Genomic DNA, 27,114 nt, shown 5'->3' on the forward strand with positions numbered 1-27,114 from the left:
TCTTCTCCAGCACCAGAGTTCAAAAGCCTCAATTCTTTGACGCTCAGCCTTCCTTATGGTCCAACTTTCACAGCCATACATTGCAACTGGGAAGACCATAGTGGAGATCAAAACTGAACTGTTGGATCCTAGGGAATTGGCTTTAGTTGCAGCAGTCTGAAGCAATCTCTAAAGTATGATCCAGTAGGCCTCCACTATCTAGCAATCTCCGCCTTACTACGTAGACATCACATAGCACAAAGGGTAGTGGAACGGATGGCACCCATTCCTACTAGGCCCTGCTGGGCTGGAGCTCTTATTAGAATATTATTATTATGCAGATAAATCAACACGTGATGAAAACGGCATCCAGTAACATAAAATAATTAAACAGAATCAAAATGTATCATGGAAGATCTTAGCATTTCTTTTCTGCAGGCAACACTGATGATCTCTCCCCTCACCCCCCACCCCGAGTCATGTTCCTTGTATGTCTGTATTCTGCAATCTAGCTCCAGATCATATAGATTCAAGGCTAGTTTCAAGCTTTAATAGGAGCATGGACTGCCCTCCTTCCCTCTTTGTTCAAGAAAGAGAGCACAAGTCCTTCCGATAGCCTGTTTTCCTTTCATGTCATTACCATTGTTATGGGGTAGGTTAATAAAAAAAAATTCTTTCGTTCTGGAACAAAATAGGTTTCTATAAGAGACACTCCCTTGTTTAGGAAGGAAATGCTGAACAAGCATCCTGAATTATTTTCAAGAGTTGGCTTTAAAAAAAAATCCTGTCTTCTGTTGCTTGCAAGAACCGTGAGGGCATTAGGACCAAGAGAAACACACTCACACACACACACACATACACTGCTCTGTTATGTCTGGCAAAGTGCTTCTTTCTTGACTGAGTGCATACTTATGTGTGAAACGGAGTCAGAGGCTGAGTAGTTCGCATCAGTTGAAGCTGCCAGTCGGAGCCACCACAGAAAGACTTTTGCAGGGGTATCTCTGGCAGCCTTTGCAAGTCTTTTGCCGTCACAGAAGGAAACCAGCAAGAGGATTTCTCCACCCGCCCCCCCCCCCCTCAGAATTAAAAAGGAAAACAGTTCAGCTCTAAGATATTTTGAATGAACCTTTTTACCCAGTTCATCATATTTTTCCCCCTCCACTAGACCATCTGGAATTCTGTGTTATCATAAAATCATCTTTTCCAAAGTGGATCTATTTCGTCTTCACAAGTATTTGAAACTGGAATTTTTGAAAATGTTTGGCGTGCCAAAACTGGCATGCAAAATCCATAGAGATTTCTGAATGGGATGAAACCACTTGGCAGATCCTTTGCTGAGGGGCAAGAAAGATGTGACTGGTTTAAGAAAGGAGCGTCCGTCTTACCCTGCTGCTGAAACGATGCTCTTGAGGAAAGGATGCAGGTATGGATCACGGAAACTGCAATTTCTCTTGTTGCTGCTGGTCCTCTCCTTCTTACTATTGGTGGTGACGATGCGAAGCCCACCACCCAAAGACCTGAACAAGGAAGGAATCTCCCTGCCAGCAGACTATAGCCCCAAAGAGGGGTACCAGGTGGATTTTGGAGAGCCTCAAGAAATCCTAGACTTTCTGGAGAACAATGAGCAGTATATTCCCCAAGAGGGACGGTCGCCCTTTATCCCCCTAAGGGAAGACGAGCTCCTGATGGCTATAGAAGCACCCACAGCCAAGAGGAACCCTAAGAAAGGGTACCGGATGGTCAGGCAACAAAGCAGAAAGCAAGAGGAGAACAAACCAGTGCAAGACCCAGAGCTCCAGCTCCAACCGCTTCCCTTGCAGGTGGGACAGCAGGCTGATGCAGGTGAACAACTGCTGATGGCTGGGCTGGAAGTTCATGGGTTTAATGAAGCCCTCAGCCAACAAATCCCGCTGCACAGGGAGCTTCCTGAGGTACGGCATCCTTTGTAAGTAAAAACTTTCTATTTAACCTTGATGCCCTTCAGAACTCCAGAAACACAACCTCCCTCTAGATTCCTCCTGTTCCTGGGGCAATAATGTGCCTTTTGGGCTTTGCATCCGAGCAAGAATCAATTTATTTGTTTGAAAAACTGAAATCAAGGCAGCAGTTTTGTCTAGAAAGAACAATCCACATCTTGCAGGGGGGGGGGATATTTTTGTCACAATGTTTTGGAAGGGAAATTAAAAAGAATAAACTTAAGGTAAACTCTGTAGTGCAGGGGTAGTCAACCTGTGGTCCTCCAGATGTCCATGGACTACAATTCCCATGAGCTGGCAAGGGCTTATGAGAATTGTAGTCCATGGACATCTGGAGGACCACAGGTTGACTACCCCTGCTGTAGTGTATTTCACTGAAATCCTTTTTGGTTTATTTATTTATTTTTAAAAACACACCTTAATCGGCGTTGGGGTTTGGCAGATCATACTACAACCCGCTGTGATGGTTTCAGCCCCAACGGTTTCAGCCCCAACACTGAGGGATGAGCAAATAAACACTTTGCTATTCTAAGAATTTTACAGTTTCTTCATGCTGCCAGTAGAAATGATGGCACGCTTTAATCAGATGGACAGGAAGTTGCATGTTCAGTATGTACACTAGATTTTATCTATTTATGAGGTGTTTTAGTGCCCTCTACCGACAAGCTTGAGAATTGCATCAGAGTCACAGCTAGCAAGTTTGTTTCTGCAGGTGCAGAAGTTACAAAGTTACAAAGGGCATGAAGCCCTTGACTCACAAGGTTGAAAACTTTGAGTTAGCTAGAACAATGGAGGAGGGAAATGCATGTTTGCAGATTTACACAAGGACCTAAAAGCCTACTGTTTCAAAACTTGGTGAGCAATGATTTAAAGTCACAATGCACAACAGGAGTGCTTTCCTATATTGAATGGGAACCTACCAACCACTAACTGATGCTTATAAGGTAAAGGTAAAGGTATCCCCTGTGCAAGCACCGGGTCATGTCTGACCCTTGGGGTGACGCCCTCTAGCGTTTTCATGGCAGACTCAATACGGGGTGGTTTGCCAGTGCCTTCCCCAGTCATTACCGTTTACCCCCCAGCAAGCTGGGTCTTCCTATATCACCATTTTATATGATACATGACTTACATGTGTACAAAGTTAGCACTAAAGACATGTGCTGTAATATTATTTGTGTGTTTTGAAGATATATTTTGCTGCAATGGTGACAGTGGTCTAAAACAGTGGTCCCCAATCTTTTTCAGGCCGAGGACCGAGTGGGGGGAGAGGGAGGCCCATTGACTGGGGGGGGGAGAGGGAGGCACTGGCACGGCAGCAGGTGCAAACGTGCAGGCACCCAGGCGTCCAGCTGCCAAGCAGTCCCCGCGGGGGGAAGGGAGGTGCGGGCGCTGGGGCACCAGCACGCCGGTGAGCGCAAATGCACAGGCGTGGCAGCTCCACACCTGCGCATTTGGGCATGATGCCCGCTGTGCCGGGAATGATCAGCTGCCAAAGCAAGAACAGAACAAATGATGATTAATTAATTGAATTAATTAAAAATGCACTTTTAATTTGAGTTCAGCCATGCCAAATATCAGTGATGTGCACCGTAAACCACTATCCATCACATTAACATGGACTGCGGCTCTACATATGTTTTCTTGGAAGCAAGTCCTGTTGAATGGATCTACTTCTGATTAAGCATATGCTGTAATGTTGATTTCATTCCATTATCCCAGCATGGTTTAGCTAAACGTCCATATTTAACCTCTCCACAACCATAGGGAGACAGGTGTCTTTTCCATCCCAATCAACCAGTGAGATTCTGTCCTGAGCAAAAATCTGAACCTGAGTATTCCTTTTTCATGCCTTATGTTACCTACTTGCTCTGCAGACTCCTAGAGTTCAAAAATGGTTCTGTGCATTTCAAGAAACTAGCTTATCATGGCATTTGCATACCCAAGTCCAGATCCATGGCTGATTTGTCTCTGCACTTGCCTTATTAGAGAACTAGGGGCAAAGCCCATTGTATCCAGGAATACAACGGGTGCTAGAGCTTGGTGGTGGGAAGAGGAAGGGGAAGAGTTGTCCAGTCTGTAACAGCATGGGGTTGAATGTGTGTGTTGTGTGGGAGGTTGTGGTGGCGTGGTGATAAATGCGGGCATGGGTGTGGAGATATGGGTGTCAAGAAGCTGTGGTTTGGAATGTTCCTTGAGTGTGGGAGAGGAGTGGCAATTGGGGCATAGTGGTTACAGATGAGCTTTCCAGAGCCACGTCTTCAGATAATGTGAAGGGAAAATCAGACTGGAGACTCTTCTTAGGGGGAGATTACATGGCAACTAATTCCTCCCAGTTCTGTGTCATTTCCCTTCTTGTGTGAATTAGGCCACAGACACCAAAATGTCCCCCTGCCCTAGTACACGTGAGGTAGTCACAGTACACAGGTGTCTGCCCTGTTCCTTCTATCTCCATTTTATTTTAGGTTGATAAAATGTTCAGACCAGGGACAGCCAACCTCCAGGTGGGACCTGGAGATCTCCTGGAATTGCTGCTCATCTCCAGACTATAAAGATCAGCTTCCCAGGCAAAAATGGCTGCTTTTGAGGGGTGACTGTGTAGCATTGATTTTTAGGGATGCCAGCCTCCAGGTGGGGTCTGAGAATTCCCTGAAAGTACAGCTCATCTCCAGGAAGTTAGGCTGAAGGGTTCAGACTGTCTCCACCCACTCTCCTTTTTTACTCTTTTTTTACAGAACAGTGTAATGCATTTAAAATGCCTTACATTTCTCGAGCAGCAATGCTAAGTGGCTGACCACATTGGACAGTGAGGCAAGTTCTTAAACAAACAAGCCAAGAACAGTTTATGATATGGCAAGGGAATATGCTGTTCAAAAACAAGAATGTAATCAAGCCTGCCTGACCTGCCCAAACCACTGAGTGATGCTGCTAAAAAGGAATAACAGGGCAACAACGTTTTTGAGGGCTTTGCTTACTTTGGGGGCCATGGAGATGGCCAAGTAAAGGGAATTGTTTCCCTCGGTCTTTGGGGTTGGGTTTACATAGTGCAAGGGCTGCCCAAGGGATTCTTTGCCTGGGAACTCACTGTGGTTCTCACTATCCCTCTTTGGATGCTGGGAAGTAGGTATTCACTTGGTGTCTGCACTCACCTATTTGTGCACCCTCATTCAAATCTGCCTCTAATTCATTTGAGAGTTTTAACATGGGATTTTCTTGGCAAAATATTTACAAGGTAACCCTCCCCATTTACCCGGACTTGGGACTGGCATGCTCAGGTGTGTATGGTTGGGTTCAACATTTGGTCAATGCATTAAATAATTCTGAGGTGCAAAATGGATAAAGCAAAGCGCATTTGTTTCTAAGCCACTCATGGTGAGACAATTATTTAATAACACAGAATATTTTATTGGGCAAAAGAAAAAGATGCTTTCCCAAAAAGGGAGAAGAACATGTCACCCATTACCGTAATTACCTAATTGATAGTTTTGCATTGAGTTCCGATCCTGTTTGTCTCACACGCTACCTATTTGATATTTCAGTAAGTGATGGTGGAGTATGCAGCATTGTCAATGTTTTCATCTTGTGGCTGTAAAATTAACCATGAGCCAAACACAGAATAAATTTGCATTGCATATCTTTTGTTCCTTCCTTACTAAGGTGCCTGAAACAAGAATCCAGACCTAACCTGCCTAGAGCTAGTGTCATCATCTGTTTCCACAATGAAGCCTGGTCGACTCTTTTGAGGACAGTCCATAGCATCTTGGATACAGCCCCCAGAGCTTTTCTCAAAGAAATCATCCTTGTAGACGACCTCAGCACACAAGGTAATTATTTGCTCTTATGGTGAGTCTGATGTGATCTGCTGGTTTAGCAGAGAAGATATGAAACTCTGTTGGAAGCAAAGGTCTTTACGTTGTCTCTTAGACTCAGCTTTCAGAGGGAGACTGCAAAAGAGAGGGAAGTCATAGGCACAGGGCATCTTTCACTCTCTGCTCTGCTGCTATCCCTTTGATGTGCATGTACGCAAAAGCTTATATCTTGAATAAAACTTTGTTGGTTATAAAAGTGCCACTGGTCTCAAACTTTGCTCAATATTCATTCTGAATACTCATCAGAGCAAGGACCGCCCTTTGATGAACTAGACAAATAATTGCAATGTTTGCTTGTAAACTCATCATTTTCAACATTCAACCTTGTAGATTGTTTGTAATGTTTAACTACAAGGTGACAGAAATTGTATATGACCGCATTGTCTCCCAGCCCATCTTCAGTCTCTTGGATCCTTCTGACATGAAGGACCACTGCTCCTTTCCCTCCTCTGAGCTTCCCCAATCAAGTGCTGAAGGCTTTCTGTTTCAATTGGGGGGTGGGGAGGAAGGAAGAAGACCTGGGTTCAAATCGATCTGAATTCAGCAGGATTGACAATGGTAAAACAAAGTAAGTGCAGAATCAGCCTTGCTGATCAGGTATTCAACTTGCTGGGATTGCATCTCAGACACAAAACTGGAATCATAGCATAGTGGCATTCTTGGAATATAGGTCTGCTGTCACTCTTCCCTATTGGTTAATTTAGGTTCAGTTCATATACAGTTATTAATTACTGCATTGCTTCAACATCAAGTGAGGATTTGTATGGGGGAAAGAATCATCACCCATAACACTTTACAGACAGAAGCTCCCATGACTTCAAAAACTTTTCCATTGAGAAAGTCATGTATTCAGATGTATATCATCATCTAGAGAAGCACTTAATGATCTTCAGCAAGAACATGGCCGAATGTTTTTAAAACTGTTGTAAGCTACATCTGAGCATGAAATAAAACTTTCCAGGGATCCCCCCCCCACACACACACACACACTTTACCATAAACACCACTAAGGAAATCAGCAAGTCTTCACTCTCTTATTTTCTGCTCTACAACATTGTGGATCAAATAGACAAACTTGCATCTAAGTAATATCTGGAAGAAAAATTATTCGTTTATGGGTGGGGAAGAGACATCTTCAGACTAACCTAAATCATTGTTGTATTAATGGCAGGACACTTAAAGTCACCCCTGAGTGAACACATCTCTAAGCTGGCAGGTGTGAAATTGATTAGGAGCAACAAAAGACTCGGGGTCATTCAGGGTCGTATGCTTGGTGCTGCACGAGCAACGGGGGATGTTGTGGTCTTCATGGACTCCCACTGTGAGTGTCTCAGAGGCTGGCTAGAACCTCTGCTGGACAGACTAGCCAGTGACAGGTAACTAACTATTCCTTTGATCTACTGTGTCAGTGCATCTTTGCCAAATGGAAAGCTCTAGCATGAAGGACTGTGGGTGTTGAACAATCAGTATTCATTCTTGATGCATAAGTTCTCATAAACTCCTGGTTAAAGCTAAAAGCAGCAGGGAGAGTTGCTAATTATACTTTTGTATTCAGAACAGGACTTTATATGAGCAAATGTGCTGTCCCCAAAATCATTGTATTTTTTGCTGAGATAACAGGAATGCAATGGTGGTGGACTACAGTTACCCTCATTTTATGTAATGCCATTTTCTGCATTGTTCAACATATCATGCTCTGTTTCTGTTCTGACTGCTATAGTCCTAGTCTTATTAGTTTGCTTATCACAGGGGTCCCCAGCCACTTTTGAAACTGCAGGCACAGGTGGAATTCTGACATGGTATGTTGGGTGCAGCAACAAAATGGTTGCCCCATAATGGCTCCCAGAGGTGGTAGAACCAGCCATAGAATGATTGCCATAGCTTAAACACAGTGTAGATCCTTGTGCTGTGATGGCAGCTGCTGCCTAAGCAAACATTTTAACAAATATGCACAGGCAATCAAAGTTTCAATAGTCAACTAGAAACCTTGATGGGCAGAAGCCCTACCTGGTTCCACTGGGATTGCCAGCTCTGGGTTGGAAAATATCTGGTGACTTTCGGGGTGGAGCTGGGAGTGGGCAGGATTTGGGGTAGGGAGGAACCTCAGTGGAATATAGCAGCCATTTTTTTCAGGGGAACTGATCTCTGTCACCTGGAGATGAGCTAGAATTCCAGGAGATTCCTAGGTCTCACTTGGGGACTACCATCCTTAGTCCCCCTTCCCCCAAACACTTGGCAGCCACCAGAAAAGGTTTGATTGCCACGGCAGCCATGGGCACCATGTTAAAGATCCTTGACTTATCAGTTTGCTTATCCTATTGATTGTATTGACTTAACACAGTGTAATCCAGTTTGAGGCTCAGTGAGGAAGGCGGACTATGAATAAAGAAAATAAAGATAAAAGAAATAAAGATCTCCTGTAGTCATAGATTTATTAAAATATGGCTCCATATCAGCTACAAAATTCACACCATTTACAAAACCATAAGAGAGTTGGAAGGTATTTCCTGGGTCATGTAGTCCAGCCATGTGCACAATGCAGGACACTCACAACCCTATCGCTCATCTACTGTAACCTGCCACCCCTTGAACCTTCACAGAATCAGCCTCTTCGTCAGATAGCCCTCGAGCCTCTGTTTAAAACAATTCTAAAGATGGAGAATCCACTACCTCCTGAGGAAGCCTGTTCCACTGAGAAACCGCTCTGTCACGAACTTCTTCCGGATGTTTAGTTGGAATTTCTTTTGAATTCATTTCATCCCATTGATTCTGATCCGTCCCTCCGGGGAAAGAGAGAACAACTCTGCTCCATCCTCTACATGGCAACCTTTTAAATACTTGAAGATGGCTATCAAATCCCCTCTCAGTCATCTCCTCCCCAGGCTAAACAGACCAAGCTCCCCTAATTTTTCCTCATACATTTTGGTCTCCAAACCCCTCACCTTGAGGAGAAATAGGAGAAATAGGAGTTGAGCAATTCAGCCTTCTCTTCATCATCTGTTATACTTTAACTTTCTTGTCCTCGCAGTGGTCCTACAGTCTTCTTACTCTTTTTCTTACTTGAAACATAACTATGCACTTCTTGCTAGCCTAAGCTCATATTGAGTTTTAGCTTTTCTAACACTCTCCCTACAATCATTGGTTATTTGCTTATACTCATCCTTGGTAATAAGGCCTTCTTTCCATTTCCTAAATGATTCTTTTTATACCTCAAATCATTTGACAGCTGCTTATGGAGCCACCTTGGCTTCCTTAGGCACCTTCCATCTGTTCTTCTTAAGGGAACTGTTTGTGATTGAGCCTTCAGTATTTCACTTTTAAGAAACTCTCAGCCCTCTTGCACTCCCATTTCCTTAAATCTTTCTTACCATGGGACTCAACCCAATATACTTTTAAGTCTGTTAAAATGTCCAACAATAAATGCTCTTTATATACTACATCAATGAAATGGGAAGTTATCTGAGTTTGACAGACATGCATTCCCCAAGACTGGCCTCTCAAAACATCCCAGCCCTTCTTTATGCAGACGACTTAATACTCCTGGCCAGAACACCAGTTGGTCTCAAAAGGGTGTTGAGTAGAGTTGCAGAATAATATGAGAAAGAATCATTAGAAATCAAGAATTAGAAAATCAAGTATTGGCAAATAATTCAGAAAGAAGGCTTGGCCCATAGGAGGGAAAAATAGAACAGGCTAAGAGTTTCAAATACTTTCAGACTTCTGGTTCCAGTCTAAAACTGTAGACAATGTAGTAAACATTTTCCGATCAAAGGGAGCCCATTTTGTTCCAGACGCTCTTAGGTTATTCTAGGCAACAACAATTGCACAGATGTTGTACGGAACATTCCTTGGTTCCCCTGCTTCAGGCATCTATCTGTTAGTGCGTACAGTCTAAGTTCCTTAGAGCTGTATTACGTCCCTAAATGCATCTCTGACTCTATGATTCGCCTGGTAACTGGCATGCAGAAGATTGATGCCAGAATTGGTTTTTCATCTAGACCTGTCAAGTTCACCCAAGTTCAAGGCCTCCACAGAAAACAGATACATTCAGAAGCCAGCAGCTTTTCTGTCCTTTCTGGAGATTAAGAACCACAGGAGGGCATTTACTCTTGCGAGGTGCTCTGCTTTACCATCTGCTTTGCTTGAGGGGCACTATAAAAAGACTCCAAAAGTAATCTGTAGATGTGGAGGCGGGGAATTGGAGACCATGCCCTCTTCAGATGTTCATTTTATGTGGGAATACAAAATAAAATCTCCTGTAGTCTATCTCTGGGAGATCTGATGACTTCCCAACTCGGGACTGATGAAGTTGATGCAAATTTTAATTAATTATTAATCATTTTATGAGGTTTTATTATGGTGATTCTAATATGACGTACACTGCCCTAAGCCAGCTTATTGGGAGAGCAGTATAGAAATCTAATTAATAAATACAAATAAATAAAAAATAAGACTTGAGTATGAAAATGAAATTTGGGGCATATCATAAACCTACCAGTTGGTTAAGAATGTGAAAAGCCTCATGTCAGGCAAACAAGATCCCACATTATATTTAAGTAGTAGCAACTCCTCATTCTTCCCCTACAAAAGATAATATATAAGGAATTTAAATTAGCATAATTGACTTAAGCAGAAGGAATGAAGCATGTTAATGATGTTAATGTGGGACATGAATCCTTCAGCAGTTTCTGCTTTTCTTAAATAAGCCCACAAGCGTTTGAAGGAAAAATGGCAGACTTGTGACCATATTTTACATCTCATATTTCTAAGGCTTATGAAAGATTCATAAGTAAACATCCTTGGAATTTCTAAATAGAACACATTAATTCGTGTATAAGACACAGTCAAAGGAGATCTAAGAGAAAGGGCAATGGAGAAATGTTATAATAATGTTTTACATTTGCTACGCTCATCTCTTTCCCTTATCAAAGAATTCATATATCTTTATAATACACAGAGACAGATCAGAGTGAGACATAGCGAAAAACAGAGTATGTGGTTCTCCTGAACTCTTCCCTCCCCCCCCCCCCATGATCTAATCCAGATGCTCATCAGGGAAGGTCATACACCTGCCTGTGAGTATCTTTATTTATTTGTTTGTTTCCTCCATTTCTGTCTTGCAGTTCTCCCAAATGGGGAGCAGCTTCCACCATTCTTTTCTCCTCTGTTTTATCCTCACAGTTTTGAGTAATTGGGTTGAGTATACGTGATTGGCTGAAGGTCAAGCAAGCTTCCACATAGGATTATCATCTTCCCATCGATTCTGTTACCTGTCACCACCCTGCTGAGCTACAGGAGGAAAGGCCATGGAGAAATGGGGATGGAAATCAGCATCCCTGGCATGACATCACCATTTCTGGTGTGGTGACATCACTTCTGGGTTGTGCCAGAAGCAACAACATTGTGCTGGGAAACCAATACCCCCCCCCCAAAAAAGAAAGAAAGTCCCTGCCTTTCACATCTCCTGTCAATTGCCAGGCTGAGTCTGGCAGTCCTATTTCCATGGCAGAATCGAAATCTGAGCTTGGATCTCCTAAATCATAGTGTTCCACTATGCCACCATAGCAGCTAGTATATTCCCCTCTTTTTCAAACATACATGCATTTAGCTGAGAGCTGGGGACAGTGAAGCAACTTACTTTTCCACTCAAACATAAAAATATAAAGCACTAAAAGTAACAAAACAGAATCTATAGTACTTATTCATTAAAATCTATGTTGTTTACGGCCAGCAGTAGAAGCCAAGGTAGTAATGGATGTTACTGAAGCAATACTCCTTGGAACTCCACTCTGAGGAGTCAGAAACATGATCTATGTGGAGGCCTCCCACAAAGGAGCAGGGGATACTCTAGATGCTTCTCAATTTATCTTGTATTGTATATAATAGTATAATAGTTCCTAAATTGTTATGTACTTTTTCTGTGCTATTTCTTTGTTAGATTAAAAAAAAAAAAACCTCCATTTCACTTTGAAAGGAATGGTCCGGACCCCAAATCCACCCAGACAAATGGTCCAGGAAATGTTCAGGGGAGACGAACCAGTCAAATTCTTGGGAAATTTAGGACCGTGAGCTAGTTAGTGCCCATCCCAAGTGCAGAGTTAAACAAAGACAGGGTAGATGAAGCTGAAAATCTACAACCCCCCAAGCTGTCAAGAGAGTAAAAGAGAGGCAGACAGGACAGGGGAAGAGGGCTGTCTGAGTTGGTAGGGCACTGCCCCTAATGGACTAGTGGCCACCGAAGTGAGATTGCCGGCATGAAAAGAACAACAAGACTGATCGTAGCATCATCATGGTCTCAGAGATCAGTTCGCTGACTACTATGCCTGTCAAACCAAAGAGCCCTGATTTGAAGAAATGTTTGTATTTGGCATTTCTCATCATTTTCATAGTTAACATTCATTTTGAATGTTTCCTCATGTGACGAGAGTCTACAAAACTAGCTTTCTGTGGTTCTCTATGATATGGTTGGTCGGTCTCAGAATCAGAGCCTCATCTGGATTTGGCAACGAACATATCAGAGCAATCTACATTTTTATATGGATTCACTTTGAAGATTCAGAAACAATCAATACATTTATTAAAACATGTTCCACTCCCTGCATTGGGTTACATAAATCAGTAACAAAATCAGGGAAGGCCTATTTAAGCTGAAAAACAGATGGATGAATTAATTCTATTTTTCAAAACCCTAAGAATGGTACACAATGTTCTTGTTTACATAAAGAATGATGGGAAGCTATTTTGTCATCAGCTATGTTCTACCCAAAAAATCCCATTCAGGAAGTAAGGCTTATTTAACAAAATAAAGTGTGACCTTTTGTTGCTCTTATATAGTCAAAAACAAACATGTGAAATAATCCCAGATGATACAGTTGCCTGAAACCAGTATTGCTAAAGGCATTTTAAATCCTCCTTATAAGTTGTTTTTGGTTCTCTCCCCTCCCAGCTCCAGATTCCACAGAGTAACATTAGAAGTTGCTTGCCAATATGTATGCACCATTTCAAAGTGTTGAAGCACTGCTGACTGCCTGCCATTTAAGTTAAAAAATGAAAGGAATGGCAGAAGCACTTTCCAACTTTCTGTGATATTGTTCCGAAATGACTGCCGTTGTAGTAAACGTTCTATGAACAGATTACATTTGTCAGCAAGTATGATAAAAGCAGATGCTTTCAAAACAAAAGCATTTTCATGTAAATAGGAACATACACAGGTTGAATATCATCAGTGGTCTTTTTTATGACAATCTGATTTCCACTAAACTATTTTATCTAGACTGGCAAAACATTTAATCCTTGGAAAAGCAATACAATCATAGCTATAAACCATACGAACCTGGCACGGCTGCCATTTTTGAAGCCATATTTTTAAAAGACCATTTTTGGACTGTAACTCATTTTGAAAAGTAACGGACTTCATTTTTCTTAGTGAAAGATTTAAAGCAACGAAGAAGAAAATATATCCTCCAAGATATTACCACCTGTCTTCAGCCTCGCTGTTTTTCATGTGTATTATATATTCTTACCCAACCATTGATCATTTGTAAAGGGAAGATTTATTTTAACCACTCCTGTTTATCAATTTTTTTAGTCATAAAAAGAAGCTAGAACAACTCACAGTAGGAACATTTGGCAAATGCAAGCCAGGGAGGGCATTCTGCTATTTTTCCTGATCTAAGCAGGAACGATGCCTTCCATTACGGTTGCTTTTCAGAAACAATGCCATTTCTTTTGTGTTATGCTTACCTTTACATACATGTGCCAATGTATTTACAGAATGAATGAGTGTAATTTGCTTCCAGGTAGACTCGTGAACTGTAGAATTGTAATGTGGGGGTGAAGGGGGGGGGTTGCATTTCATGAGTCTGTCAAGGAATCTCTTCTCAGTTGTTTATTTATTACCTGAGCATCCCAGGGTGCCTCTAAGCACATTTTTTACTTACAATAACCCTGTGAAGGTCTGATTGAGAAAGAAAGTCATATCTAACAAGCCCAGCAAGTTTAATCGCTGAAGGCTCAGACATAAGAGATAAAGATCATGCCACTCACTCTGTTTATGAACTGCCCTCATGCAGCCTCAATTTGTCTCAGGGTTGTGCAGGAAAGGAAGATGAGAGTTTAATCCTTCTACCTTCATTCTGTTCAGAACTCATTCCCTCCCTCCTACTTCTGCTATTAGCATTTTAAATTGTTCCCTGAAACACATAGGCAACCAATGATGTTTTGTTTGAACTGATAAGATGTGATCCTAGAAATTATTGTTCGTCAACAGTATTGCTGCTGCATTTTTAAACTACCACAATTTAACCTGCCTTTTATCCAAAGAACCCATAGCAAAGTACAAGCTCATCCTCTATAATCGCCAGAAAATTTAATCACAAGTTTAGTTGTGATGTTGAAGAATTTTCTTGTTTCAGGAGTCGGATTGTCTCTCCTGTCATAGATGTAATTGACTGGAAAACCTTCCATTATTATCCCTCTATGGACCTGCAAAAAGGTGTTTTTGACTGGAAATTAGATTTCCACTGGAAGCCATTGCCAGAAAGTGAAGAGAAACTACGACCATCTCCCATCAGTCCCATCAGGTAATGGTTAATGAAATAATGCTCTCAAACCCTGAGAATCTGCAGTGTTTTTCAACCTATGGGTTGGGACCATTGGGTGGGTCATAGAAGCCCACCTGCATAGTCACAAATTCCAAAAAACTGCCATTTTTGGCTACTTTTTTGAAAGACCTACTGCTAAGCATATGTGTACAAGGCAAAAGCACCATGCCTCCAGTATAATTTTGCACATCTGCTTAAAATGACCAGCAGGGTGATGAGTTGAGGTCACAGTGATGTAGAGGATACTTCTTAGTACAGACAGACTCAACAACCCCTTACCCAGAAAAGCTCTCCCTTGCCATTTCTGCTTTAGCCGAGCCTGTTCCACAACTTCACTACTTGAAGCTACCTTATACCGAATCAGACCCTTGGTCCATTAAAATCAATTTTGTCTATGTTAAATCCGTGGGTTCATAGGTGGACACAGACACTGGGAGTGATTTGAGCTCTTTATTGTGACTCCAGCATGGTACAAAGAAGGACTAAACTGAACCAATACACTCCCCCCCCCGAAAAATACCCAATATATATACAAGCAAACAATGGATCTTCCCACCAGTGAGCACTATTGATTAGTTTCAGCTTTAACTGACAGGATCTAGCCACACATTGGTCAAGTACATTGTAAGCTACCATCCTGACTCAGACCTCAAGCTTGGTCCTCAGCATGTTTACATATAGACCCAACACCCTACTCAGGCTGGCAGAGGCTTTCCAAGGTCCTAGGGCTTTCCAAGGTCACATCACCTACTGCCAAATCCTTTAACTGGAAATGCCAGGGGTCAAACCTGGGATCTTCTGCATGGCAAACAGATGCTGAGCCATGGCCCCATCCCGTGGTTGCAGCAGAGTCCTCCACCCCACCACTGAGATCACATTTCTGGCCTCTCATCTTTTGTCATATAAATCTGGGGTCACATGACTTTCTGCAGAATGTGAGCAGGTCAGTGTGCCCCATATCTAAGGTGTGTTCTGGGTCTGGAAAAATGAAAAACACTGTGCAAACCATTCATGCCAGTTAGTTTTTGGAGATCAAATATGCATACTTAGCAAATATTTTGATGTTCTCCACTGCTATTCTGCTTGTGTTTATGGCAAGAACAAAACTAGACATGTAATTATGTGATTTTTTAAAATTATTATTTCTTTTCTACATACAGCTACTTGGAGTGGTTGGTTAAAAGGCACATTTGAGAGGTGTTTTTCATATTCTGCTTCCTCAATGCACAAAATGCCATTCACAGCATCAGAACTGGAAAAGTAAATTTTAAAAACCTCCAAAATATTTTTAAATTCCTTAGGAGTCCAGCATTATCTGGAGTAGTAGTAGCTGTGGACAGACGTTATTTTCAAAATACAGGGAGTTATGACTCTGACATGATCCTATCGGGAGCTGAAAATCTTGAGTTATCTATAAAGGTAAGCACCTGAGGTAAAACATCGCTCTCTCTGCTTGAAGTTCATGCTTAAGAACAATAGTGCCAGTATTATTTATTATAAAATTAAAATTGCATTATTTGCAGCACAGACAGCATTTAAGTCACAAGCACTTGTTCATTTGTTCTCAGTAGGCAAAACATTTCTAGATCATGGGGCTCTCAGAAATGTGCTCGATTAACAGAAATGTTTACCTCCAAGGTTTAACACTATATTAGCAATAGATAAGAAAACTCACAGCTAGAAATATTCTCCTCATCAACACTGCTCATCATGTGAAGTCATCTGTCAATGTTTGAATGGTTTTGTCTACACTTCTGTTCCAGACATGGCTTTGTGGTGGGTCTGTAGAAATCCTCCCATGCTCACATGTGGGTCATGTCTACCGAGCTGGAATTCCAAATAACTTTCACGATGAAGATGCACTAGTGAGGAACAAAATCCGAATAGCTGAGACCTGGTTGGATTCCTTTAAAGAACTCTTTTATGAACAGAACAGGAAGGCATTTTTAATAAGCAAGGTAAAACCACTTGGAAGTAGATCATCTTGGAGGGCAGCTAAAGGATTGTTTAAAGCTGTAAGAAAAATTACACTATGGCCTTTATTGCACAGAGGACATCGTGCCAGGCTGCTGCCTGGTGTTTGGGACGGGGCAGCTTGCCCCGCCTCTTCCCACTCCTGCACTTGGCCCATTGCACCTCGTTCACCCCGGATTTGTGCTCCCACGTGGCAGCTGGGGCAGTGAGGTTCCACTGTACTTGGGGGGGGGGGAATAGGCCTTTTAAAAATGTACTTAAAAAATGTTCCAGGCAGTTCTGCCACATGGGGCATTTTTGTCGTACTTGGGTGCAGGTGGAAAGGAGCTGGGCCAGGACGGCCTGATTCTTCTGCAGCCACATGGCCCAGGCCCGACATAGGTCCCATTAACACCTGGAGCAAACAAAGGAATGTGGATTTATCAGCGTTCCCTTGCTGCGGGGCAAATGAGGGCCTGAGTCTGGCCAAGCCTGGGACAGCCCCGGACTGGTGCTGACATCATGCGGAAGCGAGAATTTGGCCAGAACCACAATGAGCAGTGAGTTGGGCCAAATTCCTGGTGCAGAAAAGGGCCGTCTGTCTTTTAAAAAAAACAACACTGTTTTCATGCTGCTTTCTTCTTCTGTCCTGTCTTCTTTTTTCTTGCATTTCTGATATAATTTCCCTTTTGGTTCTATTGAGAGTTCTCAGCTGATTGTACCATTTGTATATCTTAGTGATTTCCACATCCCATGTGGGTGCAAATCTCAGCAGTAGCAAAACTGATTTATTTAGATACATCCTGCTTTCATTTTCAGGATTCAGCTAGGCTCCTGCTAAGATTTGTGGATCTCTTAGTTGGGCTAGGTTGTAAGTCAAGGATGTTGATAGAGTTGGAATATACAGACAGAGAGGAGTAACAAATAAAATAGTTTTATTATGTATGCAAAGACTATGCAAGATTCAGAGCTTGAGACAAGGATAGAATCCTGTGTCCTCACTTGGGATTTGCTAGCCCCAGTTCTTAGTCAATTGTACGAGACACTAAGGGAACAATTAAAAGCCAGGCTTAAGGTCCAGTCATGGGTCTTTGCTAAGGACCAATCACATGCCTTGGCAGTTCTGAATTGAATTTAAGTTCCATAGTTACCTGTTTGTTGTTCAGAATTTCTGGTTCCAGTAAAGTTGCTGGTTGTTGGAGCTGGGTGTCCCTATCTTGCTTAATGAACCCATAAATTTAATAACTTCTATTCAGAAAACAAACAACTATGTATAGAAAGAGAGAGAAATACAATCTAACAAACTGTTGTCTGTGGTGATTCTTCTGTTGTTCAGCTGTTCTGGAAGCAAGCAGAGAGGAAGTATGATCAAAAAGCAGGAAGTCTCACATTGAGCCAATCAGGACATATAATTTGAAAATCATCAGGAAGTTCCTATTCTATCTATGCTAAATATACATCTCCTCCTATGCCCCCTGTGTACCCTTTATATTCTGCTCAAGTATGCACACTGCAGGTCTTGCATATTCTAACAAAGGGGACCATCACAAACAAGCATTGTTGACATTAGCTCCTAGATCAGTGGTTCTCAACCTGGGGGGAAAGAGTGAGATCAGCATGGTGGGACGAGAGGCAGAACTGAACTGAGAAAACCCAGAAAAAACCAATTTATATACAATCATGAAAAATGGATCTTCATGCCATTGGTCAGTTTCAGTTTAATTTCTGTGAAATAACACTTGCATAATTTTATGGTTGGGGGTCACCATGACACGAAGAACTTTATTAAAGGGTCACGGACTTAGGAAGGCTGAGAACCAATGTCCTTGATAGTTACGTGTCAATAAATAGTTTGCAGTTTAAAGATAGAAGTGTCTTTTGTGCTCACGACATACAGCGTAGGGTTGCCAACAATTCCTGGAGGTTTGGGAATGGAACCCGAGAGTGGTGGTGTTTAGGGAGGAGAAGACCTTTTGTATAATGTAATGCCTTACAGCCCACCCTCAAAGTAGCTATTTTCTTGAGGGAACTGATCTCTGTAGTCTGGGAGTTAAGTCTAATTTCCGGACCTTACCTGGAGCTTAGCAGTCCTAACATAGCATATAATGCAGATATATTTTATTTATACATACATGGATCTAGTAGCTAGACAGAGTGACTCTGTTTTTGAAAGAGATAAAGCTTCACTGTCACTACAGATTATTTGCCACAATCATTTTGGCCTTGGGATAATTCTAGTACTACTCAGTCAAACTAACACTGCTAATTTCCCTCCTGACTGGAATTACTCAGGTCATTTTGAGTGTAGTTGAAAGGGATACTGAGCATCTTATTTTTGAAGGTGCCGCCAGCCACCATGACTTGCTGCAGCTTGTAGCTCTCTGTGCTGCTCTAACAACATTTGAAAATCAGAGGAAAACAACAGGGTTGAGAGTCCAAGAAAGCAGCAAAAATGACCACAAAATTGCCCCATATGTTCCATTTTCACTCCTACTCATTATATGCTTCATGTTAATTCTCGTTTCTTCATATGTAAATTGTGAATTCAGACTTTCAGATACATGTAAAGAAGTTTAATTAGCCTTCTGTTTGATGCATTGTTAGCAGGCTGGGAGGCTAAACTGTAGTGAGCGTTTCCAGATTCAGCAAAGATTGGGATGCAAAGGTTTCCAGTGGTTTATCTCAAATGTATATCCTGAACTCCATCCAGTGCAACGCAGAACACGTTTTTCAGGCAAGGCGAGTGAAATGCTATACACTTTTGACTCTCCATTACCCTGGATTTGCCCTTTGCTTGAGTATATTTGGGTACCATTCAACCAAGAACTTCGTGCTTCAATCTAATTGAGAGTGTCACTTTAATTTTTATTACCTTTGCTGATACAATCATATTTAGATAAACTTAAATCAGCGGGGGGGGTGGGAAGTTAGATATGTTTTTGTAAGTTAGATAAATTTTTGTAAATAGAGTTTCTGGAATCTACTGACCTGCACAAGTCACACAATGCTGGTTTGAGATGGAACTAGTTACAAAGTGGTGGGGCAGGTAAGCTCAGCCTACAGAAAACGTTTTGTTCTTCAAATGTAGGACAACTGAATGGACAATTAAATACTGGGCCATCAAATAATTCTGTCCACATATGCTAAAATGAATAAAAGATTATCAATACTACAAAACAATCATACTATAATTGTGTTACAAGTAGTCCAATAGGCTATGGGTATATTACACATGTATATTACAGATATAGGCAGCACTGAATAAAGCCATTAGAAGACCTTCTAGAAAACATTTTTATAGATGGGGAATTTTGAGGATCAGTCTAAGTTCAAGAGTCAGAAAATTCATGGCAGACAATTAAATGAAACAAGTCACAGGCTACTGATAAAGTCACATGACTGCATATACAAAGGTTGCAGCATATTGACTAAGGCATTACATAGATGAGGAAGAGAGCAGAAGAAAGGTATGGAAGAGGCATGGAACTGAGAAGGCACAACAGATGGTATGAAACCAGTCAACCACATAGAGACAGCAAGAAACAGGGCATTTTGGAATCCAAATGATGTATGAGAGACCTGCCAATGCCTACAGGAGTTCTCATCAATTTCCACGTGCAACATGCCCATTTTGGCTATAGTGCATATTGAGAAGGAGCTTCAGTGCTGCCCCCTCATCATGTAGTTTTCCTACCTGGTCAGAGGCACATTCTTAGGCCTGCTGGGGAATCTCATGTGTACACTTAGATATACTTGGGTTTCCTCTGATGGGCAAAACAGCACTCTCTAGGGGATGTTTCAAGCTGGGAAAATGGTGTGGCCAGAAGGCTAAAGCCCCTTCTCCACATGGCCTATATTCCTGATCCAAAGTGGGCACTATACTCTTGGGAAGCAGGTACGCAAGAGAGGCACAGAAGGCAGATGACAGGAAGCAGCATGAGAAAGATTCATAGAAAAGGCATGGCACAGAAGGCATGTCTCTTGCTGCAGGGAAGTAAAATAGGCCTTGTCAGGGCTGTTGTCTCCACCATGAGGCAACCAGCCCAAGGACAAGAATGCCACCCACCTAGATACTCTTTCTCTACTGCCACTATCACTTAGATGAACAAAGTGGTAGAATACTACCAGTTAAGGCTGCTGTGGTCAGCTGGATTTATTGGACTGTAACTAGACATTGTTGTTTCTTCCACTGAGTTGTAAAACTCAGGACTAGGAACCCAATGTGTAGCATCCATTTGTATGTAGTTCATCATCCATGAGAGGATGATGCTTGCTGAATTCTCTTGCTGAATTAGAGCAATGGATTATAATTTCATCGATGCCTTCCTAACATATCCTCATATCTATACAATACATTGCATAAAAATTTAATGGTGCGTTTTATTTATTTTATTGCTTGAAACCACCATATCTCTCACTTTGAAAAAAACTGTTCCTGCACACAGTTTCTTTATTTGCTTACTTCACATACCTACATGCCACAATATCTAAAGTGTGTACAAAGTGGTTGTGTCTATTTAACAGAAATGAATGTGGATGAAAGGTTTAGTCCAATTAATTTGGACCTATTTTAATTCAGTTCAGCTAAATTTAATGTTGTTTTTACTTTATTTCAGTATCAATATTTTTTTACAGCTATACAACACTGCCATTGGATTCTGTGCAGAATATAAGTCTCAACAGGCTGCTGCTGGTGGTCACATTACATTTTCCCCCTGCAATGGCAATATCAACCAGGTAAGCAGTGTTTGAACACAATACTATCAGAACTCTGCTTCACAAAAGTGCTCCTACTTGCACCTTGCAAAAACATTCAGGTGGGTAGCCATATTGGTCTCTCACAAAGGCATAGATGAGACCAGACTCAGCCCAAATGAGGACATTTTGTCAGCACTACTTGCCTTAAATCATTGCTCACCTGAAATTAATTAGAAAGAAAACAAAGAAATATTACACTGGATTTTTAAAAGGATTGATGAAGTATGAAAAAAGAGAGGATAACAAAGTACAATGTAAGAAATTGAGGACTGTCCAAAGATCATAGAATCATAGAATAATAGAGTTGGAAGGGGCCTCACGGGTCATCTAGTCCAACCCCCAGCACTATGCAGGACACTCACATCCCAATCACTCATCAACTATAATCTGCCACCCCTTTGCCTTCACAGAATCAGATTATCTGATAATCATTTAAAGACAACTGAAAAGAAATAGAGCAAGGGGGAAACCTAGAAACAATTATATCAAACAGGAAAAAGGTAGTGTGGAACAAAAAGAATTATCCAAGACCAGCCTATAGACTGCACATAAGCACTCCCATGTGCCTTCCTTGCCAATTAACTTTGCCGCCTGAAACCCTACCTACAGCTGTTAAAATCAAAGCAATTGCACCACAATAGCCACAGCAAAACCCTCTGCAAGGCATGAAGTAGGATAAAGTAATTTAACTCACCATAGCTCAGGGCTGGTATAACGCTATGCCAACAACAGGAGTTCTCCTTCTAGGACAGCTTGGTGGCAAGACTAAATAGAGCTTCCTGTCTCCCAGCTGGGAACGTCCTCCTTCTCCATTCTTCCTGCTTCGAGAGGAAGAGCAGGTCTAGACTAGGAGTCTTTCACTTTCTATTTTATTCTACTTATTCTATAATGCTAATCTGTTTCCAACCTGTACTTCCCTCACCTCTTCCCCCTACCTGTTTCTGTCTCTTATCTTGGCTGGCCTGTGCTGCACTTCAATCAAGAGGCACCAGGGGGAAGCACTGGGTGGCCATTTTAGGAGCCGGAAAAGGGGGGAAATGGTGGCATCACCCAATACCAAAAGGCCAAGACCCCCATAAGCCCTGGACACTCACTGGAGCAGCAGTGATGGCATCATCAATCTACCATGACAGCTGTCAGAAGATCAGCATGCTTGGCAGCTCACTGTGAAGGTAGATGGGGCCCATCTGCGACACCTTCCTCTGATGAGGATTAGCTCCAGCTGCAGGCCCTTTGGCTGAGGGCTGCTCCACCCTCCTCTGTGTATTTCAGGAGGATCTTGAGGCAACACGTGTATTTCCCTGTTCATCTTCTCAGGCAACTCCTATTCCAATTTGTCATGGCAAAGCTCTGCACCTTTGACTCCCAGTTGCAGACCCTTGGTTCAGGTTCTGGCTACTCTCCTGGTCCAAGTTCCTTGGCTCAGATTCTGACTATGCTCCTGACTACATTCCCAGTTCCAGACTTGGCTTGGCTTCTGACCACGCCCCAGCTTCCGACTCTTGGTTTGGCTTTTGACTCACTCTACTGACCCTGGCTCAGCTTGACTTTGCTCCCCACTCCTCCTGCTGAGTACTGTATCCATAGAAGAGCAGATTGGATGGACAAATTAAAATGTTTTGGTCTCTGGCTAGCCCTCTGTCTCGGCATAACCACCAGCCAAGTAGGTGTGGCCTGGCAAGGCGGCATGAGGCAATGGAAAACCACCCCTAAATGTCTTGCAAGCCACATGGAGTCACCATGAAGCGGCTGTGATTTGACAACAAAACCCAAAAATGAATTTTAAAATATTGCTGTTTTCAGTTTAAAGTGCTTGCATCTTGATTGTAACTCAGAGTATTCTTGGCTCCACATTTTGCTTTGGTTTAGTCTACATTTCACAGCCTCAGGAAAACACCACGTCCCTAGCATATTAACTTGTATGTAATGCATTTTATAAATGCATACTTAATTTGATATATGTTTTAGATCCCTTCCCCCAAGGCAGAAAATAATTTCTTAAATATTCATGTTTTTTTTTACTTGCGTTATCCTTTTTGTCTCCTAGCACTTTGAATACAATGGCATGAAGGAAATCTGTTTTGGTTCTTCACAACAGCTTTGCTTTGATGTCAGGCATGAAAAAGTTGTCCTTCAGAACTGTACAAAGGCAATGGAAAACAGCTCACAACACTGGGATATTGAGGAGGTAATCAATGAGCATGCCCCAAGACAATGAATACCAGAACAGAGTTGGCTTCTGAGCTGACGTACAAATGAGATTGTTAATCTGGGTACTCTGTCACAGTATTATTCCAAGTTCAACAGGACCAAAACAACAGTACCCCTTTTCTTTATGGAAGTAACACTGTGTGTATGTGGAGTAGCTACATCTACCTAATAGTAACCCAATAGTAACTCTTTGGGGATCACCAACACATTTTAAAGCCAATCTATTATTGACATGAATTATATAGTTAACCCTCTCAACCAAGAAAGTTTTGAGATAGCTTATAAAGAATCATTAAGCACTTTGGGTTGAATTTTATGATTCTCTTCCATTAATAAGACATCTGTCTGCCAAGGCTTCCTGTAAGGGGGAAAAATTCCTCCAATAGATAACTGTTTTTTTCCTGCATTTGAGAAACACTTTCTCTGTGAAAGGAACTATTTCTCCATTGAAAGAAGACTTGAGAGAAGGAAGCCCTAGGAAGCAGCTGGCTGGAATAGAAATCTGTTTTCTACCCATTAAATCACATGAAGCACAACCTTAAGCAAAGTTACTCCCTTTTAAGACTATTGACTTCAATGGACTTAGAAGGATGAAGATGGTGAAGGTAATGAAGAAGATAAAGGTGATGAAGATGAAGAAGAGTTGGCCTTTATGCCCATTCTTCACTGCACAAAGGAGTCTTAAAAGCAGCTTACAATTGCCTTCCCTTCCTCTCCCTACAACAGGCACCCTGTGAGGTAGGTGAGGGTGAAATACTTTCTGACAGGACTGCTCAGTCAGAACAGCACTATCAGGGCTGTGACTTGCCCAAGGTCACCCAGCTGGCTGCATGTGGAGGAGCGGAGAATCAAACCTGACTCACAAGATTTGAAGCTGCCACTCTTAACCACTACATCCTGCTGGCGTAGGGTTGCATTGTAAATTTCTCACACTTTCTTTGGTACTCAGGGGAAGAGGTCTGCATTGAGAATACCATGGGTTTTGCACCTGAAGTGGCAACTCAAGTCCCTCCCCCCCCCAAACCGAGACAGGCACTGTAGCCAGTGTACATCCCCCCCACAACAACCTCACCACTGCTATCATCTCTGCCCAAGAGGTTTCTCATTGTTCTTTATTTTCCTGGTCCTCTTTAAAAACAGTTTGGCAAGAGGGTCTCCTTACCTTATGAGACTTCAGTCACCACTTTGGTTGCCCAAGCAGTCAGAAATGAGGGCCAAACTTGGGTGCAAAGACGTCTTGGGAGTTCAGCAAGGGTTTTTATAGAGGTTGTGGGAGTGAGAAGGTAAGGAGAAGGTTTTCTCTCTGTTTGCACTTCAGTATGTTAGCATGAAGACTAGGTCAGAAGCTGATCTGGCTAACCAAAAGAAACTAATGCTTGTAACATTTGTTTCCAATGAGATAAAAAGGTAAAGGTATCTCCTGTACAAGCACCGGATCATGTCTGACCCTTGGGGTGACGCCCTCTAGCGTTTTCATGGCAGACTCAATACGGGGTGGTTTGCCAGTGCCTTCCCCAGTCATTACCGTTTTACCCCCCAGCAAGCTGGGTACTCATTTTACCGACCTCGGAAGGATGGAAGGCTGAGTCAACCTTGAGCCAGCTGCTGGGATCGAACCCCCAGCCTCATGGGCAGAGCTTTCAGACTGCATGTCTGCTGCCTTACCACTCTGCACCACAAGAGGCTCTCCAATGAGATAGCAAAGGGCATTTCCACTTCAGCCTTGTCTTCTGCTCACTTTTACCTTTGTGCTACAGTTGCTCGTGCAAAAGAGAAAGCAGATATATAAATATAATGCAAATATGCATTATAGCCTCTCATCTTGTGTGAAAACACCCCAAGGTTATTTGTACCCCTTTTACTATTTGACCTCCCTCAGTTAGAGAAACTCAGGACTCTTTTGTTTTTAAAGTGCTAGCAATGTTAATGATCAGCTTAACTTTTTTTTTTAATGCTTCTGCACAGAATGGAATGATTGTCCACAATCTTTCCGGGAAATGCATTGAGGCCACGAAGACAGACTTGCGCTTGCAAAAATGTATAGACGACACCCATCTGATATGGCAGTTTCAGCAGTCACTCCACCCAGAGGAGAGATGAGTATGAAGAACTTCCTAAACCTGTTCTTATGTAGTCCATTTATTTCCAGACTGGGAGAAATTGAAAGAGGTCTGTCTCTCTACCTCAAGCAGAAGATGAATGATGGAGCAGACTCAAGGTTCATGCAATTCTACCCAAAACTAACCACATCAGTTCCAGATGGCAGCTAAAGCCTGACTGTTCCCAGGAGACAAGATACTAAATAAGTGAAATGAGATGGCTGGGTTTTTAAGAAGTTAAACTTTCTATGTGCTTTCAAGCTACCCAGAATTCTTCGATTACATGGAATGGCAAGATATAAAGCTTTTATTTACATAGCTGCTGGATGCTGAGGTTTGTCTTTCAAGGAAAGCTGGAAAAGAAATGCCAGAAGGCAAGCATTTATTTTGATATGTTCTTTAATTTATTAAAATAAATTAACACTATTTTTTTGAAGCTTAAGAAACTCTTTCTCAAGAGCATCAGTGTGACTCAGGTGAAAGCATGACAAGCTGTGCTACTTACCTATGGATTTTAACAGTCTACCCAATATTACCAGACTTCTGTTTCTGGGATCCAGTGATAACATTCTAAGTAACTAATAGTCATAAGCTGGTGCACTGACCCAAATACAGCCCTGACTAATTGGGATGGATAAAACAGATCAAGCAAAAATAAAACCACCTATAGCTAGCACAAGTGATCCCCCTTCTTGGGCTTTTCCCCCAACCATTGCTGGTTAAAATAATATAAATCCAAATTTTAAAGAAAAGACAAATATTTATGAAAGGTCAACTTTATTCGCAAATGAGTCATGTTATTGTGAAATTTATATTTAAGTTATCACAAGAGTTGCTCACTGAGCATACAAATTGGAAGGATATGTTAGGTATACCATCGATTTGTTTGGGGTACCTGCATGTCTTTACAAAAGACTACTTTTTTCACTATAGGTAGTGAAAAATTCCCCTTTTTCCTAATAGCCAGGGAATGACCATTGTTTATATAGAAGAACTGTCCTGTTCTGGCCTCCACCCTGTCCTCTTGGATTTTCCCTCTGTTCATCTGCTGCCACCACCTGGCCTTTGTAGGAATTGCCCACAGTTCCCCAGTTAGTGAATGCAGGTACATGCAGCATATACATGTGTATGGAGCACTGTTTGTCCCTGGCCCACTGCTAGTCCTACCCAATGCAACTGCTTTTACCATTAGGGGGTCCTGCTAGGCCTCAGTGAGAAGGGAAGGGGCTCCAGCACCAGGAGGAGGATCTGCTCCCCAGTCTTCTGAGCACAAACAGCTACAATAGCCTTGGTCTGCTTCTGGTACTCTTTAAATAGCCATGGGATGCCATACCCCCTTGGCCATTTCTGCCCCTGCCCTCGTGACCAGAAGTACTAGGGATTGGAGGAAAGCTCTCCTTAACCTGGGCAGGTTCATCTCGCCTCCCTCTACATGGAATTATGGCAAATGCCTTTCTCTATCAGAGGTCAGCTAGGCTGTTGTTCCCTCTCCCCAGGATCTGATTCCTCACCTCTACAGTGGGTACCATGTGAAAATGCTTGTTGTATTGTTCTAACCTTTTGGTTAGAGTTAGCTGGCAGCCATTCAGTCCTGGGAATCTTACAACTCCTTTGCTGGGCCCCTTCCATTCCACCCCTTTTGTAATCCATGCCCCCTTAGGCCAGCCCG

At 42.2% G+C, this 27,114-nt stretch overlaps 1 protein-coding gene and 1 long non-coding RNA gene across 5 annotated transcripts; one reads left to right on the forward strand and one right to left on the reverse strand.

Annotated features, from left to right (window-relative positions):
* The first annotated feature begins 895 nt into the window (after positions 1–895).
* GALNT15 (polypeptide N-acetylgalactosaminyltransferase 15) lies at positions 896–25,881 on the forward strand. 4 transcript variants are annotated; one of them, XM_077304588.1, is made up of 10 exons: positions 896–1,924; positions 5,610–5,776; positions 6,993–7,197; positions 14,236–14,403; positions 15,726–15,843; positions 16,188–16,382; positions 18,982–19,116; positions 21,013–21,114; positions 23,183–23,323; positions 25,312–25,881. In XM_077304588.1, the coding sequence occupies exons 1-10, from the start codon at positions 1,380–1,382 to the stop codon at positions 25,444–25,446; spliced, it is 1,911 nt and encodes a 636-aa protein (XP_077160703.1). In that variant the 5' UTR covers positions 896–1,379; the 3' UTR covers positions 25,447–25,881. The 4 variants fall into 4 exon arrangements, 1 of the variants encoding a protein (XP_077160703.1); XR_013225645.1 differs by lacking the exon at positions 25,312–25,881 and having other exon boundaries at positions 20,994–21,114; positions 23,183–23,321; XR_013225647.1 differs by lacking the exon at positions 25,312–25,881 and having other exon boundaries at positions 18,985–19,116; positions 20,994–21,114; positions 23,183–23,321.
* On the reverse strand, positions 15,079–22,143 carry LOC143821040 (uncharacterized). Its single transcript, XR_013225648.1, has 3 exons — positions 21,830–22,143; positions 17,529–17,718; positions 15,079–16,286 (listed from the first exon to the last, which is right to left on the reverse strand). It is a non-coding gene; the product is annotated as an uncharacterized LOC143821040 (long non-coding RNA).
* Positions 25,882–27,114: the final 1,233 nt, after the last annotated feature.

This window comes from Paroedura picta, chromosome 11, assembly GCF_049243985.1.
Source record: "Paroedura picta isolate Pp20150507F chromosome 11, Ppicta_v3.0, whole genome shotgun sequence".
Taxonomy (NCBI): domain Eukaryota; kingdom Metazoa; phylum Chordata; class Lepidosauria; order Squamata; family Gekkonidae; genus Paroedura; species Paroedura picta.